The sequence below is a fragment of the Ostrinia furnacalis genome, unplaced genomic scaffold (assembly GCF_004193835.3).
Source record: "Ostrinia furnacalis isolate ACB-3 unplaced genomic scaffold, ASM419383v2 OfSCF6417, whole genome shotgun sequence".
In the NCBI taxonomy this organism is placed as follows: Eukaryota; Metazoa; Arthropoda; class Insecta; order Lepidoptera; family Crambidae; genus Ostrinia; species Ostrinia furnacalis.
The window spans coordinates 566,641-586,801 of NW_021136656.1; the positions used below are offsets into that span (position 1 = coordinate 566,641).

At 34.2% G+C, this 20,161-nt stretch overlaps 1 protein-coding gene across 1 annotated transcript in view; it reads left to right on the forward strand.

Moving 5' to 3' along the window:
• The window catches only part of LOC114362356 (inositol polyphosphate 5-phosphatase K), a 28,755-nt gene extending 19,204 nt beyond the window's left edge, over positions 1-9,551 (forward strand). Inside the window, exon 10 of the mRNA XM_028317730.1 lies at positions 4,755-9,551. Within this exon, the coding sequence (XP_028173531.1) occupies positions 4,755-4,948 (194 nt within the window). The 3' untranslated portion in view covers positions 4,949-9,551. The remainder of the gene's footprint in view (positions 1-4,754) is intronic.
• The last annotated feature ends 10,610 nt before the right edge of the window (positions 9,552-20,161 follow it).

Below are 20,161 nucleotides of genomic sequence, written 5' to 3' on the forward strand. Positions count from 1 at the left end.
GTATATAAATTATATTTATGTATGTATTAGCTTAGCATAGATCGGTTGAGGTTTAGAATATGTATTCGAGGTATGTTTTGTAATGTACATACTATTATGTGATATAGTATGTTAGGTTTATACATAGTTATTGCTTTAACATCTTGAAAGGTACCGGTAAAAAGTATGTAGATGTGAGTAGAAGCTAGAGTTCCACGCTAATAAATATAATGTGTATAACTTAGTTTATAATTGTATAATGGATATATTATATTATACATTAAAAGCATAGAATGCCTGACCCCATATCATGTCGTACCTGGCTTTTTGAGATGATAATAGTAATTTATGTTATGTTAATCAACTGTTCTAGTTCAATGGAGTTCTAGTAACACTGCGACCGGTTGCTATAATGTTTATAACGGACTTGCTATGTAAACAAAGCAAATGTTAATGTTAATCATAATTATTGCCATAATAATAGAGGGTTGAATATGTAGCGTTAGTTGTTAACTTTCTGCAATTCCTAAGATTTTTTAAATTGCTCCTTATTGGCTCAAAGGATAGCTCAGTTGAGACAATAATTAAATAGAATTAAATAATGTGGCAAAAGGTTTATCAATATTATTTTTATGATCTAGAACAAAAAAGTTATAATAAGTAGCTTAAACTCTCAACAGTTTTGAAATAAGTTTGCACTTTATTTTTTGTTTTCCGCACTGCTAGTGATTTGGATACTTATAAACAGTTAATCTACACTACCATTTAAATTTACAAAGATTTTACCACCGATTTTTATGAGATATAGTAAGAAACATGACAAGATTTATTATTTACTTAAAATAGTAAAAAAAGTTAACAAATTCAATGCAAGATAGAATAAAGTTATATGCATATAATAATATTTTATTATTGTAACGGATGACTATTTGCACTTCAAAAGTTAGTTACTTAAATAGTACAGTTCTGTAACATTTTATAGACAACATGCATCTTAATAATTTAACATGTTATAAAAATATTATTATACCTTTACATAGATACCAAAATAATTACGGGAAAAACATACAACTTGTATTTATAAATTTCTTGTACAAGGTTCTTTTTAAGCCTGCTTGCCAGTCAAAAAAATTGTGAAAATTCTTCTCAATCACACATTATTAAAAATGTTGACAAGTGAGTATCATAATACTAAATGTTATTTAAGTTTAACAAGTCTTTTAAATCTATTATTATTTTGGTGTTTGTACACTGTCAGACTATACATTACATTATTATTTATTACAGTTACATAGAAACTAGTGCAATAAATTATTATACTTATTTTTCATCAAAATGGTTCAGTTTTTGAGATTCTTTGTGTTCCTATGTTTTTTATTGATTAAATTAATGTTCGAAAACCGCTATAAGTGGGCTAAATTGACGTTACATTTTGGTTATTTTACTTTATTTAAGATTTGGTCTCTTGATTGCAAGGCATAAGAATACGGTATTGCAAGTGTGTGAAAATATTATGATACACTACGTACCACCGCTTTTGCAATGTTGTTTTTCAACGTAGAGGCCAAACTTTACTAATATTATGTTAAGATTTTTTTTTTCACTAACGGCCGAATACTGAAACACTACTCAAATCTGTCACTCAGCTGACGGGCTCCTAAATTTAAGTATCCTTCAATTTTAAATGGTATTCTCAAACGCCACTCAACGGATTTGAAGCCGTGATCAGCTAAGCAGCTCTCAAATGTTTACATAATGGCAACATTTACCAAAAAAAGTATGCTTTCATTTACACAAATGATAACTTTACGTTTTTTATCCATTACACGCAGCATCGTTTGGTTATGTATTGTCTTTTATGGAAATATTACTCAATCAACTTAACATACAACACTTTATTTTTAGTTTCTATTATACATAAATGTCGTTTTATCATATAAAAAAATTAATGCTTGCATTTTTATTTAATTAAAAAAATAATTTTAAAGGTGATACTTTTTATTGTTGAAATCTATTAAGTGGCGATCGTGGACCGAAACGTAACCACAATTGACATTTATCATTGTTGACAGAGCATCAAATTGACAAATCAACAACTCTTGGAAATGCTACTATGCGATGTCCCCATATTCCTCAGAAATAAGCATGTTTATGTAAAGCGATTTCATAGCAGCTATTTTGGTTGTTACTTTGTGCACTATACGATGCACAGTTGGCTGTTTGATGTGGAAGATATCACCTAGTACACGTTCATAACTTCCCGTTGCGTAGAACAGTAGGGTTATAATAAGTATTTGGTCCACTGGTTGTATGGCGTTTGGTGAGGGGTTTCAAAGAGCTTCCAAATTATGAATCCAGACACAACACCGTTTCTTTAGAGATGCGGAACCTCGCTCGGAATTGCATGTCATTAAAATAATATTTTTCAATAGCGTTCAGCATTATTGCGTTCCTGCGATTAAGTAGATCTAGGTATTTCCTCGAGCCTCGAAAGAAATGATAACGATGACACACATTATTTACCACTATTTAGGTCGATTTAGGTATAAGAATAGGATTTAAGATACCGCGCAAGCACTCTCAAATTTAACAGCTGCTTATGACGATTTGACAGTTGTTTGAGTAATGCTTAGCGTTGAATGGCGTTTCAGTATGCGAAAATTCATTTAAGTGGCGTTTGAGTGCAACTTAATTTGAGAGGTGCTTAAAAATTGAGAACTGCTCAGATANTGGGATTTAATATTTACATGGTGAAAGGTAAAGTCAGTCAGTCGCTAAGATCTGAAGAACATTCAGGAGGATTCTAAACCTGAAGACATTATTTGGCTCTTTGTCGATCTTGTCTCGATCCGATGGATCTGGGTTCGATTCCCAGACTATACACACTAGCATTGAAACACACGATTACTCATCAGTGCAACTTAAATATGTCAGTATGGGTTACAGCCGAAGGAGAGGTAAAACTGAATTTTTAAAGATAGTTACATTCTTCATTTGGTGACAGATTTTACGATACAAAAGGTAAGAAGTACCCTTCAATAGCATGCACCTAAAACTGAGTATAATAAATAATATAGTCAACAAATTATTTTCTCGCACTTTGAGCTAATATGCATGTATATAGATAATACATACCTACATATTAACATTTCGTAGATTAAGAAAAGATTTTTTGTTGCATTTAAATTAGGTAGCATAATTATAATTTATTTATGTGTGCTGATCTGCGGTTTGTGAAAAAAATTGGTTGTATTTAAATAAAATGACAGTAATTTTCCATTGTGTTTTCGTACTTTTATAACTGTAATTGAAGTTTGTAATGTGTTTGGTTTTATTAATAATATTTATTCAAGTCGGATATCAGCAATGACCCATTTGTTCCAGACATTCTCCAACTACACGGAAAAGACTGTGGAATTCGCGCCCATCCACCGCATCTGGTACATCGGCGACGCAGACTTCAGGACCCAGTGCACGCTGTCACATGACGTTGAAGTGTATGCCAACGACTGGATTGGAATCTATGACGTTAGTCCTATTTATTTAGTTTTCATCATCATCATCATCATCATCATCATTCAGCCATAGGATGTCCACTGCTGAACACAGGCCTCCCCCAATAATTTCTTTGTTGACCGGTTGGTAGCGGCCTGCGTCCAGTACCAGTGATGACATAATATGGAGAATCACGTCGCTTTTACGGGTGGGTGACTTTAGTTAACGTGACAGTATGTCTCCATAGAGAAGCATAAGTACTACGTTGTCTCTCGTTTTCTTTTTATAAAAGTGTAAAAGAGAAATATATACCTGTCATGGTGACAGAAGCGAAACCTGCGCGCGTGCCGTTATTCACTTCATCATATAATTATACCGTTCACTTTTTGTTCTAATTTCAAAACCGAATCTTATTTTGAGAGTCATTTGAATGTTAACTCTTGATTTTTGAGGAACATAACGTTTTTGCCAAGAAAGAAAGTTAAGACTTCAATACTACTCAAGCTGTGTAATTTACTCCAAATGCTTTTCAAGCTTCTTCTACAAAAGGCATACTTAATTAATGAATACTATATCATAGTTTTCCATTTACAGGCAAACTTCCACAGTTTAGACGACTACATAGCTTACGAATACCTCACCAAAGTGAGTTTGCCGCATACATCGGAGGCTGGCCAGCCGCGAACCGTCACGCTTAGCTTCCCAGTGGGCAGTGGAGTGAGGACACCTGGCTTCTACCGGTTCATATACTTCAGCCAGCCGAATAATGACGTCAGGAGTGTGCTAGGTAAGGAAAATAAATAAACAAATTCTTTATTGACATAAAGTGTTACACTAAAACATACAACACAGTAATGGATTACTGATTAAATACTTGAATCGTCTTCGCATGATGATGACGTGTGTGTGATTACGTACGTATTCTACAAGGTGTAACAGATCAAATGCACATTTTTAAGGGGCGATACCACTGCTTAAATACAACAACTTTCACTAATATTAATGTCGCAATCACAAAAAAAAAAACTTCAAACAAATTATACGAACTGACCGATAACTTGAGCGGTTTTAACAGTTTGGTATGGGATTTTTTTGAGATTTCGGCAATGGTCCCATAGTAAAAGTTGTTACATTTGAGCAGTAGAATCATCCTTTAAGATAATACTCGTTCAATCTGTGACACCTTGTTCATTATCTATGACACCTTGTTCATTATCTGTGACACCTTGTTCATTTGATATTTCATTTCAAATTCTAATGACCAATCTTTAATCCCGCAGGCATTTCTGAACCCTTCGAAGTAAGCAGCAAAGAGGACAGCTTAGTGACCATTGACCCCTGCGAGCAACCTTCGAGCAGTAGCTCGCCAGGCCAGTCAAAACCGGCAACCGGTTTGGACATCTTCACCGACTTCTCAGGTCTTGACGTGACCAAGCTCTCGCGACACGTGTCTCACGACCTCAGCATCGACTGACTAAAGACCTACCTTCCTGGGTCGCCTGCCAACGGAAGGAAAAACAACGGTGTCTAATTTTATATACATTTTAAGCTTCAACCACACCAACGCGTGCAGATTGCTATCGCCGGCGCGATCAAAGGCCAATGACAGGTCGCGCGACCTATGACAGTTCACGCGACCTGTCACCTGCACGCGTTGGTGTGGTAGAAGCATTAGAGTTGTTGTACCTTTTGCAGGGATGTTTTGAGTTAATGCAAGAAATGGTGGTGGAATGGTTCTGTTTTTTTTGATTGTCGGATATGAAATTCTATTGTTATGATCTATTATTATGCAATGAAAATTGTAGTTTTTATTGTTGATACATTTATCAGCGTTATTAGATAGTTATGACAAAACAATACATTCGGGACTGGATTTTTTAAAAATAAAATCAATGATCCATATAAGATTACCTATACCTACTCATATAGGTCAATATTGCTGACCAAATGATCTCGCTTAGGTTCTCAAATATTCCTAAAGCCAATCCAGATTGCTCTTTTTTGTTGTTTTTGTTTAAATTAGTATTGCAAAAGGTACAAACAACTCAGTCCCTATTATTATTAGTGTTAGATGACTTGTCACAATTTGAACGCATGTTATATTTATAATCGTACTTAATTAACTAAGAGAAACATCAGGCATGCAGTGATTGGCTAGCCATTGTGTCAGTATTAATTTCCGGAATTATAAATATGGTAACAAATAATTTATTGACATACATAATGTAGGTGTAAATACTTTAGCGACTAAAAGTTTGTTCCCAATTTCGGTTTCAAACTGCTTTTTAAAAACTTTTCATTTGAATAATTGATAGCGGAGCGCTTTTCATTAAAAACACCTGTGCCTTGGATTTTGTAGGCCACTAGTTAAAATAATTATTCAATTCAAAACGATTTTTTAAATAGGACAATCAAATACAGAGCATGATCTTTTTCATTTTTCTGGGACCAAGAAAAGCTAGCTTTTGTTAACCTAGTTGGTGAGACTTGCCATTATTAAAATTTTGTCATGGTTGGTTTACATTTTTTTCTTTGTTACGTGACAGTTACAATGTTAGAATTTATGGTATTGCCATTATAAAAATAACTTGTAAATGTATACTGTAGTTATTAGGCTGTATTTGTATTGATGTACACATGCATATAATATTGTGGTAGTGATGTAAACGTCGGCTTAACTTAATGTCATAATAAGAATATCGTAAATATAGTTAGTTATCATATCAAACATGTAGATAACAAAAACAATCTTTAAGAATATTGACAAAATAATTAATTTTGGCTTGAAACGTGATAATTTTTACACGTGTAGTGTTTTAGTACAACGTAGTATTATCATTGAAAGAGCAAAACTCCATGGCTTTAGACAATAACTATCGCCGATTGAATGCCATTTTGTTGTTGATATCATTGTAATACACATTATAATACCGATTAACCTATAGCTAAGTATAAAATTTGATTTTTTCCTGCCTAGATATCAGTTATGGCAACAAAATGGTCGCTAAGAGACTTTTTAGTCTATGTTTGAGAGCTTATCACTGTCACATATTTATCTAGGCAGTGAATACTGATCAAAGGTAGATGGCCTATTCTAATATTATCTGTGAATGTAACTATATTGGTAAATAAATAGCATCTATTCGAGGTTGCCCTCGCTGTATTTTTTAGTCACAACTATTTTATTATATGGTAACACTGTTCGGAGATTCTAGTTTACACTTGTTAGTACAATTTGTAATTTTTAATTATGCCTGTGGTACAGGAATATGTCAATAAATATTGTATTGCTACCACACAGATTACAAAGCAGTATGAAAAATATTAAGAAAAATAAAATACATTTTTGGACTGAATAAAATTTTAAACTAGTTAAAATTGGACAGATGGTGGCATAATTTGACCTCTGCAAATGTAATTAAATTAAAATTAACAAATATTTCAGTAAATTGTGTAAAATAGCAAGAAACATAATAAATGATAACTACAGTGCAGTGATCGCAATATTTTTTTTATCATTGTCAATATGTTTGTGCCACGACATTATTTAGTGCAATCTACTGATAAGAATATATTAGCAGTTATAATACCTATAGGAATTGATTACATCGCGCGTGTTCCATTAGTCTGGGTATATAAATTATATTTATGTAGGTATGTATTAGCTTAGCATAGAACGGTTGAGGTTTAGAATATGTATTCGAGGTATGTTTTGTAATGTACATACTATTATGTGATATAGTATGCTAGGTTTATGCATAGTTTTTGCTTGAACATCTTGAATGGTACCGGTAAAAAGTATGTAGATGTGAGTGGTTAAAGCTAGAGTTCCACGCTAATATATAATGTGTATAACTTAGTTTATAATTGTATAATGGACATATTATTATACATTAAATGCATAGAATGCCTGACCCCATATCATGTCGTACCTGGCTTTTTGAGATGATAATAGTAATTTATGTTATGTTAATCAACTGTTGTAGTTAAATGAAGTCCTAGTAACACTGCGACCGGTTGCTATAATGTTTATAACGGACTTATTAATATGCTATGTTAACAAAACAAATATTAATGTTTATCATATTGCCATAATAATAGAGGGTTGAATATGTAGCGTTAGTTGTTAACTTTCTGCAATTCCTAAGATTTTTTAAATTGCTCCTTATTGGCTCAAAGGATAGCTCAGTTGAGACAATAATTAAATAGAATTAAATAATGTGGCAAAAGGTTTATCAATATTATTTTTATGGTGTAGAACAAAAAAGTTATAATAAGTAGCTTAATATCTTAACAGTTTTGAAATAAGTTTGCACTTTATTTATTATTCTTCGCACTAATAGTGATTTGGATACTTATAAACAGTTAATCTACACTACCATTTCAATTTACAAAGATTTTACCACCGATTTTTATGAGATATAGTAAGAAACATGACAGGATTTATTATTTACTTAAAATAGTAGAAAAAGTTAACAAATTCAATGCAAGATAGAATAAAGTTATTTGTCTATTATTTTATTATTGTAAATGATGATTATTTACACTTCAAAAGTTAGTTACTAAAATATTACAGTTCTGTAACATTTTATAGACAACATGCATCTTAATTTAATATTTTATAAAAATATTATTATACCTTTACTTAATAGATACCAAGAGACATACCTACAACTTGTTTAAATTGCTTGTACATGGTTCTTTATAAGCCTGCTTGCCAGTAAAAAAAATTAGTGAAAATTCTTCTCATTCACACCATAATAAAAATGTTGACAAGTGAGTGTCATTATACAAAATATTAATCAAGTTTAAGTATTCGTATGTCTTCTAAATCTATTATTATTTTGGTGTTTGTACACTCTGTCAGACTATACATTACATTATTATTTATTACAGTTACATAGAAACATTAGAAACTAGTGCAATAAATTATTATTTATTTTTCATCAAAATGGTTTAAAGTTTTTGAGATTTTGTTCCTATGTTTTTTATTGATTAAATTGATGTTCGAAAACCGCTATATGTGGGCTAAATTGACGTTATATTTTGGTTATTTTATTTTGTTTAGGATTTGGTCTCTTGATTGCAAGGCATAAGAATACGGTATTGCAAGTGCGTGAAAATATTATGATACACTACATACCACCGCTTTTGCAATGTTGTTTTTCAACGTAGAGGCCAACCTTTACTAATATTAAGTTAAGATTTTTTTTTCAGTAAATAACTAAACAGTTCTGTGGGCCAAAGTTTAAGTATTGCTGTTATGACCTATCTTTTTCCAACATGTTAATTCATAACATTTTTAATTGTCATTCCATTTCATTATGTACAATACATTTATTTTTTTACTTTTTTTACGTTGTGTGTCAAATAAATCTAACAAATTAGTTAAATTGCCAGTAGGTTCTTCTAAGATAAAAATTGCACATTTTTTATCCCATTTACTTGCCAATGTTAATTTTATTATGTTACGGTTTTTTTTTCGTTAGTGAGAGCTTGCTGCTTTAAAATTGTTAATTTGTTTAAAATGTTCTGTTAAGACCTTGCACCTGGATACTTAGATATGCCAAATTGTTTAAATTTTAATAAATGATAACTATGTTTGGCAGGACTGTTTCTAAATGATGCATGATGATGTCGAATATACTAAATGAAAATTGAAATTACGAAATTAACTAATGGATTATGTATGTTTTAAAACAAACTAAATTACATAATAGTTATTGTTTAAATAATGAAGACATGAATGGATGAAGGTGATATGTCGCATTTTGGGGTTTTCGCTGTTCTATGCTTGGATAAAGGTGTCCTTGCATACAAAAGGTTTTAAATCTTTAAATAACACCTTCATCAACCAAAAAAATACTTTAATATAGCCTCAAACGTAGTTATTTTAAAGTTTTAGCATAGAACAGCGAAAAATCCGAAATACAACATATCACTTCCATCCGTTCAAATACCATTGAGATGTAATGCATTTGTGAACCCTATGCAGTTGTAGTACAAAAGTTAATTTGTAGTTATTTGTCACAACAGTTGTGTTAATTTATGTGAATAGAATTTATTTAGTTGGAATACCTATGTGTTTTATTCAAATACCTAATGAACTGCCTCATCATATCAAGTAGATAATCAAAAAGAAAATGGTGGATATCGACAAAATTAGTAGTGGAACACTTGCGAGGTTTTAGAAAGGCACAGTCACTACGACATATGGATGTTATGGATATGTAGTTTCGGTTATGGATACGGTTACGGATATAGGAATAATATTATACCGGTTTCGGTTACGGTTACTGATATTTATTATATCGGATATCTGAATGTTTCGGTTACGGTTACGGATATCTGTGATTTACAAATTTGCAATAGTTGTCCAACACGGTTCATTCATGGCCGCACACTACATCGAATAAAAAGTAATAAAAAAATAAAAATTGATACTTAAAGGTAAATCGGGTTGTTATGCCTTTCATATAATGCTATACAAAAAACAATTTAAACTGCCTACTTACATCCGAAACTTTTGAATCGGTTACGGTTACGGTTGCGAATATTTTTTTATTTCGGATATCCGAAAGTTTCGGTTACGGTTACGGATATCCATAATTAACATCCCTGCTACACAGTAACGTATTAGTACTCGAGACTACTCTAGAGAGTAAGAGAGAAGAGGTTTGTACAAATTGACTTTCAAACTCTGTTGTAAAACATGCACAATCGAGCTGTTAACGGTTTTACGTGCCCTACAATATTTGATGAACCAGGTTGATTTAAGCGCTGTAATGACCATAACCAAACCACAACGACAACGTTTTGCTATGAATTTTAGGATTGCATGTAACATTTCTGAAGTTTTCTATGACAGCACATAACATCTATTACAATTGGAAACTAGGTTTGGCTTCCTTTCTCATGACACATCCATCGTAGTCACTCACTCATGAGTCATTTTACATGAGTAGCTCCTATTAGACAAAGTGGAGAGCAAAAAAATAAGTAGGTACCTATACTTAGAAAGGGATAAGTTCGTACAAGAGAAAAAAGAACGTTCGTACGAGAGAAAAGAGAACGTTTGTACGAGAGAAAAGAGAATATTTGTACGAGAGAAAAGAGAATATTCGTACGAGAGAAAAGATAATATTCGTACTAGAGAAAATAGAATATTCGTACGAGAATAGAGAATGTTCGTACAAGAGAAGAGAGAACGTTCGTCCTTCAAAGAAATAATAATGTTCATCCTTCAGAAAATAGAGACCAAATTAAGTTGGTCTATAGTTTTTATGACATTATGGCGAGCTAGCAAAGTAACGTTAATAGCTAGGGGAATAGGTACTAATGTTGGCACCCACCAGTGATTGGCACTAATGTGATTTTTATTCAAATATTAAGGTACATTGATTATTAAACAATCATTAATAAAAAATAGTAACTGAAGTCGGTCCATCTCCAGGATCAGGACTCGAAACCTATCCAATTGTAGCGAGGGGTGAGACAGGGAGACGTCATATATCTCCGAAACTGTTCACCACCGCCCTTTAAGATGTATCATGTTTTCAAACTTCTGGATTGGAGAGGATTCGGTATAAATATCAACGGCGAGTACATCATCCACCAAGACCTCTTCCCCTACTTAGCTTTAAACTGTATTTTTATAATCACTAAAGCGCGCGGCTTAGTACCTAACTACAGTGAAAAATAAAACATTCTTTTAAAAATTATAATGAGATCAAAGTAAGTAGGTATACAGGGTGGAATTTTGTAATGCCACCTGGAAGGAAAGTACTCTTAATACTGTAGATAGAAAATTTTACTGAAAGAAAACATTCCTTTATTTTTGAAAAAAAAAAGAGAACTGCATTCAAAAATTTTTGAAAATTTTTAGAAAATTCCCTACTACCTACCATACAATTTTCTGTACATAATGAAAATAACTCAAGAATTCATGGTTTTCCTTTCATTTGATTTATCAAGTTTGTTAGAGAGATTTCATCCTTATACTTAACCCTAACGATCGATGCAATAAAAATACAGGGTGTAATTTTTTAGTGGTTCGATTCCCGGGTGTGGCAAAAAAATTTTTAGAAATCTTTGAATGCAGTTCTATTTCTTTTCAAAAATAAAGGAATGTTTCCTTTGAGTAAAATTTTCTATCTACAGTATTAAGAGTACTTTCCCTCCAGGTGGCATTACAAAATTCCACCCTGTATATTCTAAAACCGTAGGCATTCATGATTGATATGGCACTTAGTAGTAGGAAATAATAGGCAATTCAAATGATAATGACTAAAAATATCCTAAATAAACTCAAACAAAACACGTGTTATTTTGTGTCAGTTTATAACGACTGATTTTATCTTGACGCCCTTTCCGTCCGATGGGTGTAATGTTTGTCGTTATCAAACAAATCGCGGCATGATAAGAATGATAAGCGCCACGTAACGGCCCGTGCTACGAGTGCGTGTAGCGCGTAGCAGCCCCGTAGCGATACCGTGAAAAGTGTGGAGGAAACGCGGGAAAAGCTTGCAATCGCGCTCTCGAGTCAGTTGGCTCGCGCCCGTCGTGAGAGATGGCCGCGTCCGCGCGCTCGCTCACGCTAGCACTCGCGGCGATCGCGATCGTAACCGCGCGCGCTCACATTCCCTCCCACGATAACATATTCAGAATACAACTGTGGGACGCCGAGGGCCTCAGCCGCGAACCCATCACCACCCAGCCGCCCACCACAGTCCACGCCAAACACAAGTTGAGGGTCAGCTTAGACTCCCTCAACGACGCCATGCTGGAGGAGTGGTACGGAGCCGGCAGGTTTGCGAGGCACCGGGTGCGGCACAAGCGCCGCCGGCCTCGCCACAGCGGCGACTTCCCGTGGAAGTTCCACCACGGCGGCGAAGCCATCAATGTGCTCACGTACGACAACGAAGTGCCGTGGGATGTTATCGAAGCCCAGAGACGCGTGAATGCCAGTGCAGTGAGTGACAGTGCCAGTTCCCCGGAGGAGCGGGACGTCTCCCCTCCGATGACGCTGCGCCTTCCCGAGGAGGTAATGAGGGCAAACAAGTTTGTTTGTTCTATATAACGTCTCCTTTCAGCGTTATCGTCGCCCGAGGTGGTTAATAGCCATTCACTGAACTGATAGCCTGCCGGCGTTGCCGCAGGGATTCCTATTCAAGGAACCTTTTCAGAATGCGCCCTCGAGCGGCGATGCGTTGATAAAAGTGAATGCCCTTCATTGTTTTTAAAAAATATTTTCCGTTGGCTGCATGTAGATTGTATCGCCCCTGGTGATGCGGGTGTGAAGCAAAATATTTTTAAGGGAGATTGGCTCTCACAGTGCGTTATCACGAGATATAAAGCAGGGTTATCTCGCCGTACTAAGGCGTCGACGTTTGTTTTGGAGCTTATCGGTACTTATCTTTACACTGGCATTTTGTGATATCGGCGAGGCACTAGTATTGATATTATCAGAGGATTTTATTGTTCCAGGAAATAGGACCCAAGTTACATACTATAGATTGTTTTGCGGGCGATAACAGGCGCCACTTAAATTGATTAATATTATGTACTTACTTATATGGAATGCATAGCATTGATACCAAATCAATTGAACAGCAACCGGTTTCTATACTAATAATCTCGGTCAGAATGTAAATGAGTGCAAATAATACCAGTTCCACCTTAAAAATTCTGGCAAATATCTACGAGTCTCAAACCAAGAAAAATCTATTATACTAGCTATGTAGAACTACTTTATATTCCAGTTGAAAATAGAATATCTTTTCTATTGTAGGTCAGCCTGCCGGAACCCTCTGATTTGAATACGGTTTGCACATGACCGGTTTTCGCACTGACCTTTCAACATTTCACCTGGCACTGGGTATTAACTATTAACCTTTTACGAAACTAACTAAAGTTGCCCATGCATGTTTTGGGCTAACTCACCCTCAACTACAGCCTTCGGAACGGGTAGATAAAAATGTAGAGTTTATTAATATTATTATTTTCTGAAGTCCATCTTTTTTACTTACTGAAAATAAATACATAGGTACATACATTTTACTATGAAACAATCAAAATGTTACTAAGCATTTCTAAGACTTTATAAGGAGCTCTAATTAAATAAATAGTTACCAGCAAACGAAATGAAAACTGGTGCTAAATAATATTTTGAACTTAGTGCTATGGTAGAGAAGACTGTCTTTGCTATTAGTAAGTTGTGGCAGTAGCCGTAGTTAGGGATTATCGGCAATGATATTCTAAAATAAAATTTTATTTCTACAGTATTAACAGTACTTTCCCTCCAGGTGGCATTACAAAATTCCACCCTGTAGAGATCTATCTATAAAACCTACGAATACATTTACTATAGTATAAAATTCATAATTTTTGATTTATAAAGTTATTAATAAAGTCTAAAGACCGGCTACGTAACTAATAAATCTTTACTAAGCGATCCTTGTTACAGTCCTAACAATGGGTAAAACAATTTTCCACTGCCTGCTAATAAGTCAATGTCCATTTTATTCGCACGTCCGTCTGAAATAGCTGCTAAATGCAAAGCGCAGAGTTAGTGAACCGCTCTACATGCGATAGGAGTTAGTTTAGTCGAGATGTGGACGAGATTACCATCAAATTAGAACTTTGAACGTACTTTTGAACTTCCCCGTTGCATTATGTGAATAACTCTATACAGGAATTTACACTACCCATGTTTAGGTAATAAATAAGTTTAGCCTTTGACCACAGGTCGGTGTAACCCGAATACCTATGGGGGAAATATTAATTAAAATTACGTACTTCGTACGTAAATATAGTTTATTTTTACCGCATGTACTCGTAGTTTAGGTAGAGAACTGCATCTGAATACTAAAATCATCAACATTTCTGTCTACGACAATCCACAGCTGGACGTAAGCTTAACAGAACCTCATAAAGCACGACGTCCCGCTTTTATATACATATAGTCAACTTTAACAACAAAATGTAACATAAATCTAATTCTAAATGATTTCAAAATTAAAAGCTAAGAACATTTCTTGCTAGCCAACTTAAGGGTTTAAGTTGGCTAGCAAGAAATGTTCTTAGCTTTGAATATTGAAATTACTAACGCAATTTTAAACAAAATTAAAATTTCCACAAACAGAAAACAAGTGTGGGTGTTTTATTTCGCACGTCTTCGACTTCTGAAGTAGCTGCGAAGTGCAAAGCGTCAAGTTAGTGGGCCGCTCTACATGCGAGAGTTAGTCGCGCCGAGCGTTCGGACGAAATTACCTGCTAACTTTACGAAACTTTGTACGTAAATAGAATAAGTATTTTTTCACACTTCGCTTGGTTGATTTCGAAGTCTTAAGCGGTTCATATGATTCGAAATCGTCACCTTAAAGTGAATAACTTGGGAATGCATTTTTTCTCATACTTATGCATTTTATGCATTTTTTACACTTATGAGGTTTTCACTATAAGGCGTCGAAATGTTAGTTATCGTCTACCGTCTGCAGTAAAGTATAGGTAATTTCGTAATTTCATACTATATTTAGAGTTTGATAAAGCCAAATCTAAAACATTTATTGGTCTCGACAAGATACCTGAAACTAATAAAATCTATTCACGATTTACCTTATTACTTATTAGATTATTATTTTTGACTAGCGGCTGCCCACGACTTCGTACGCGTGGATCCCGTTTTACCCCCTTAGGGGAGGAGTTTCGTAAAATCCTTTCTTAGCGGATGCCTACGTCATAACATCTACCTGTATCTCTAGCATGAGCTACTTTCGTCTTCGAATCGTTTGCGTATTCGACAAAATTCGATACTCAAACTTTCAATTAAACGATAATGTGACAATTTTGATGCTCAAAATAAGTTTCGTGCAACCATTTCTCATACCAAGTTCATTTTACGACATGTTCACAAGGGCGCTGTTGTAGTTTTCGTACTAAATATTTTGATGGCGATTCGAATACGCAAACGATTCGAACTCGAAAGTTTTTCGTGCTAACCGTACTGCATGCCAAAATTCAGCCCGATCCGTCCAGTCCAGTGGTTTGGGCTGTGCGTTGATAGATCACTATGTCAGTCAGAAATCTCGTTTAAAATAAAAAGTACTTTATCTACCTTATTACAAGACAGTGATAGGTTATTGGTACTTGGAATTGACTTTAAAAGTCGATATACAGCTTTATTATCGACTTGGCAACTGCAGGATCCAACAGCTGGCACGACGATATCATTAAGTGGCTGGCAGCAAATTGCTGATGATTGAGAACATCAGTTTGGTTTGGCTGTATTAAGGGGGGCTTAATTGTTATGAATTTCTAAGATGTCGCAAGAAATCAGAGTTTGTATGATAAGTAACAGTCTGATTTTAATTTGTCCGAATCTGACTTTAATCAAATCAATATCCATTCTTGGAATTCTAAATTAAATTTTATTGATAATATAGTTGAGATTTTGTAAGTGATTTCCAAGATTTGGAAATCTGACAATAATTCGTTGCCATTCGTACTTATGCTTTATTTTCTGGTCAAGTAAGGAATTTAAATGTAATAATATGTATTAAGCTTAGCTTAATCCTATGTAGCGATAATCTTAGACAAAGGTCTTAATCTCATTGATGATCTTAACTACCACTTGATATACCGATGTTCACGGCATATTCAATCAGCCTAACGCAAATTCACTCAAGCCATTCATGTGTTAGGCAGGCAATAAGCTGCTATGATGCAGTATGTATTATGTAAACCTATAGCGATGCCACATCATACTATGAATTTAAACGTACAGTCGCGGAATGAAAAGGTTCGTCACGTTAGTGTCGGTTTTCGCTTGCACTAGGTACTGTAAGAGTCAAACCTGCCAACATAACAGTGCAAGAAACAGTGCTGCTAACATTTAAATAAATATGACGTTTGCTAATGAATAAGGTTTTGATTGTTTATTTTTCTATCCCATTAGTGCAATGCAATGATGACATTGACCAATTGACAATAGTTTTTTTTATTTAATAGAAATAATAATGGCAGGTTGAACCAACACGAAGGTTTTAGTTTATCAATCTAATCTTCTTGACAAGATAAATCGTCAAACAACTTTGATCTGTGTGCCTACTGCCTACCATGAGTTTACGTTAGGTGTGCTCGCTAGCGACTGCGTAAAAAAATGACATTTAAATGTATGACATATTGTGCAGCGCCCCTAGCGGCTACTTTCAAGAAATAAAATCTTCATAGAATTTTTTGACGTATTCGCTAGCGAGCTCACCTAACGTAAACTCATGGTAGGCACACTGAATAATTTTGAACTTTACTGACGAACAGTTAAAGATTATTTTCTCTAACTCGAGATTATTCTGTAACATAGTTTCAAAAGGTAATATGTACTCGCGATTCGTTGAAGGAATCAATTTGAAAACTGACGAACCTTTTCATTCCGTGACTGTACAAAGCTGCAAGCATATGAGACTACCTACATTTTGGTTGTTTAATGCCCGTTTTCACCATCAATCCCCAATTTTTAAGTAACCCTTATCAGGAATTTCGTTTTCATAGAGGTCACTTAAAAATTAGGGATTGATGGTGAAAACGGACATTACTCATATAAAACTACTTAAATGATCTAGTGATTATAGGTTTAACGCTTAACTCAGTCAGTGCCTGAGGTATGAGAGCGGCACGGGAGGGGTGACATTGACATAATTATGACTTGACAAAGCATACAAATCTGTGGGTCTAGACAAAGTGCAAATTATAATCGCAAACCAGTCGAAAAGTGGTCGAAAAGCCCCTTTTTTGTATGGAGTTTTGACGGATTCGATTTTCGATTCGATTAAAAAGTGCGTTTTGTCTAGGGGGGCTGAAGCACATTACAAGTATCGTTGACGTTTGACGTCCCAAAAACACCCCGTGTCGCTCGTATACCTACTCCAGACTGATATTTTAAGCGCTAGAAATATTTTTTGACGTACTGTCAAAAAAATTCTTTCTTCTTTCTTTCTGTCGTCTGTAGAATATGGTAAGCTAATGAGTTACAAAATTAGTGTTAGGGTCNCTGAAAAATATGGTTTGGCTTGAAAAAATTGATAAAAATTCAAATGCAAATACAAAAAATGAAAATCCTTCGTTAAATCTACTAGTGAAAATGTTAATTGTAAGGAAATAGATACAACTTTAGGGAAGAATAACCAACAGCTAATTGAACATTCTGAGCAACCACTTGAACTGATATCAAAGAAGATAAAAAAAGAAATACATATAAAATTTACATATAAAATTCAAATTTTTGCGTCATCTATGTTTTGAAGTAGATGATTCAGTCTCTACCGATTCTGACTCATCAACATCAGCTCAAGAAATATTTGATAATATGTTAATAAGGCCAAACGCAATTTATTTTGAAATTTTGAAGACTGTAGGTAGATACTACTCGAATTTAAGTTTAATGTTTTGTTTATTTAAAGTCTATTTTGTCATTTTAAAATTGATTATTTTGTTTTAAGATACTGGGCAATTACTGTGCTTTGATGTGGGCAATTAGTGTAAGTAATGGGCAATGACTGTACTTTTTGGAGGATTTTAAATTTATTTCAATATTTTCTAAGTTACGTAAGTTTGAACTAAAAACTGTTAATATTCTGTTTAACAGTTTATTGAGGTATAAGAAAAAAGTCATAAATGGTCGATAATTAAAATACTTTCTTTAATTTTTCATCTCAATGTGTTTGAAATCTTTAAGTGGGCAATAGCTATACGGTTTACCCTACTTACTTATATCATATGGAATGCATAGCATTGATACCAAATCAATTGAACAGCAACCGGTTTCTATACTAATAATCTCGGTCAGAATGTAAATGAGTGCAAATAATACCAGTTCCACCTTAAAAATTCTGGCAAATATCTACGAGTCTCAAACCAAGAAAAATCTATTATTCTAGCTATGTAGAGCTACTTTATATTCCAGTTGAAAATAGAATATCTTTCTATTGTAGGTCAGCCTGCCGGAACCCTCTGATTTGAATACGGTTTGCACATGACCGGTTTTCGCACTGACCTTTCAACATTTCACCTGGCACTGGGTATTAACCTTTTACGAAACTAACTAAAGTTGCCCATGCATGTTTTGGGCTAACTCACCCTTAACTAGCCTTTGGAACGGGTAGATAAAAATGTAGAGTTTACATGCTTTAATGAACAGTTGAAGTTCTATATCATTATTTCTCTAAGAGATTATTAGTTTTAGTTATTTAGATCCTCTATTAGGTACTTTTTAAGCTTTAATTAAATTGCTATCAGCAAACTCTCCCATATAAAACCTGGTGCTAATTAATATTTCGAATCTATTTAGTGCTGTGGTAAGAAACAAATTGTCTTTAAGCTAATTTTATGGCAGTAGATTAGACTGAGTTAGAGATGGCACTCTATTTGTTTGAAGTCTGTCTTCTAATTCAGCGCTCTATGTGTATCAAACCTCTGAACGATACCTACTTAAATCTTTGCGTATTGAAAGTGAAAGTTAAATACAAACATCTTGTTATATGAATTTAACGGTCCGAGTACATAACTAAAAAAATATTTTAAAACAGTTAAAGCAATTTTCCCCTGCCTGCTAATAAGCCACTGTCCATTTTATTCGCACGTCCGACTTCTGAAATAGCTGCTAAGTGCACAGCGTAGAGTTAGTGAACCGCTCTACATGCGATAGGAGTTAGTTGAGTCGAGATGTGGACGAGATTACCATCAAATAAGAACTTTGAACGTACTTTTGAACTTCCCCGTTGCATTATTTGAATAACTCTACAGGAATTTACACTACCCATGTTTAGGTAATAAATAAGTTCGGCCTTTGACCACGGTCGGTGTAACCCAAATACATATCTGGAAAATATTAATTAAAATTACGTACTTCGTACGTAAATATAATTTATTTTTACCGCATGTACTCACACGTGTATGTCACTCGTAGTTTAGGTAGAGAACTGCATCTGAATACTAAAATCATCAATTTATATCAAGTCAGAAATTTGATATCATCATTTTAATTTGTTTAATTTTCATACAAAATAAATTTTATAAAATCCGATTTGTATGAAAAATAAAATAATTAAAATGAAGATATCAATTTTCTGACTTCACCATACCATTTATATGACCATGTTAACATGGGCTAGTGTCGGCTCATATACCCATTTACCTAACACCCTGTATAGTCAACTTTAACCACAAAATGTAACATAAATCTAATTTTAAATGACCCTTAAGTTGGCTAGCAAGAAATGTTCTTAGCTTTGAATATTGAAATTACTAACGCAATTTTAAGCAAAATTAAAATTTCCACAAACAGAAAACAAGTGTGGGTGTTTTATTTCGCACGTCTTCGACTTCTGAAGTAGCTGCGAAGTGCAAAGCGTCAAGTTAGTGGGCCGCTCTACATGCGAGTTAGTCGCGCCGAGCGTGCGGACGAAATTACCTGCAAACTTTACGAAACTTTGTACATAAATAGAATAAGTATTTTTTCACACTTCGCTTGGTTGATTTCGAAGTCTTAAGCGGTTCGTATGATTCGAAATCGTCACCTTGGAGTGAATAATTCGGAAATGTATTTTTCTTACACTTATGCATTTCGGTCAATCTTACAAAATATAATATTTCTGGATTTTAAAGCGGCTAATTTTAATTTTTAACACTTATG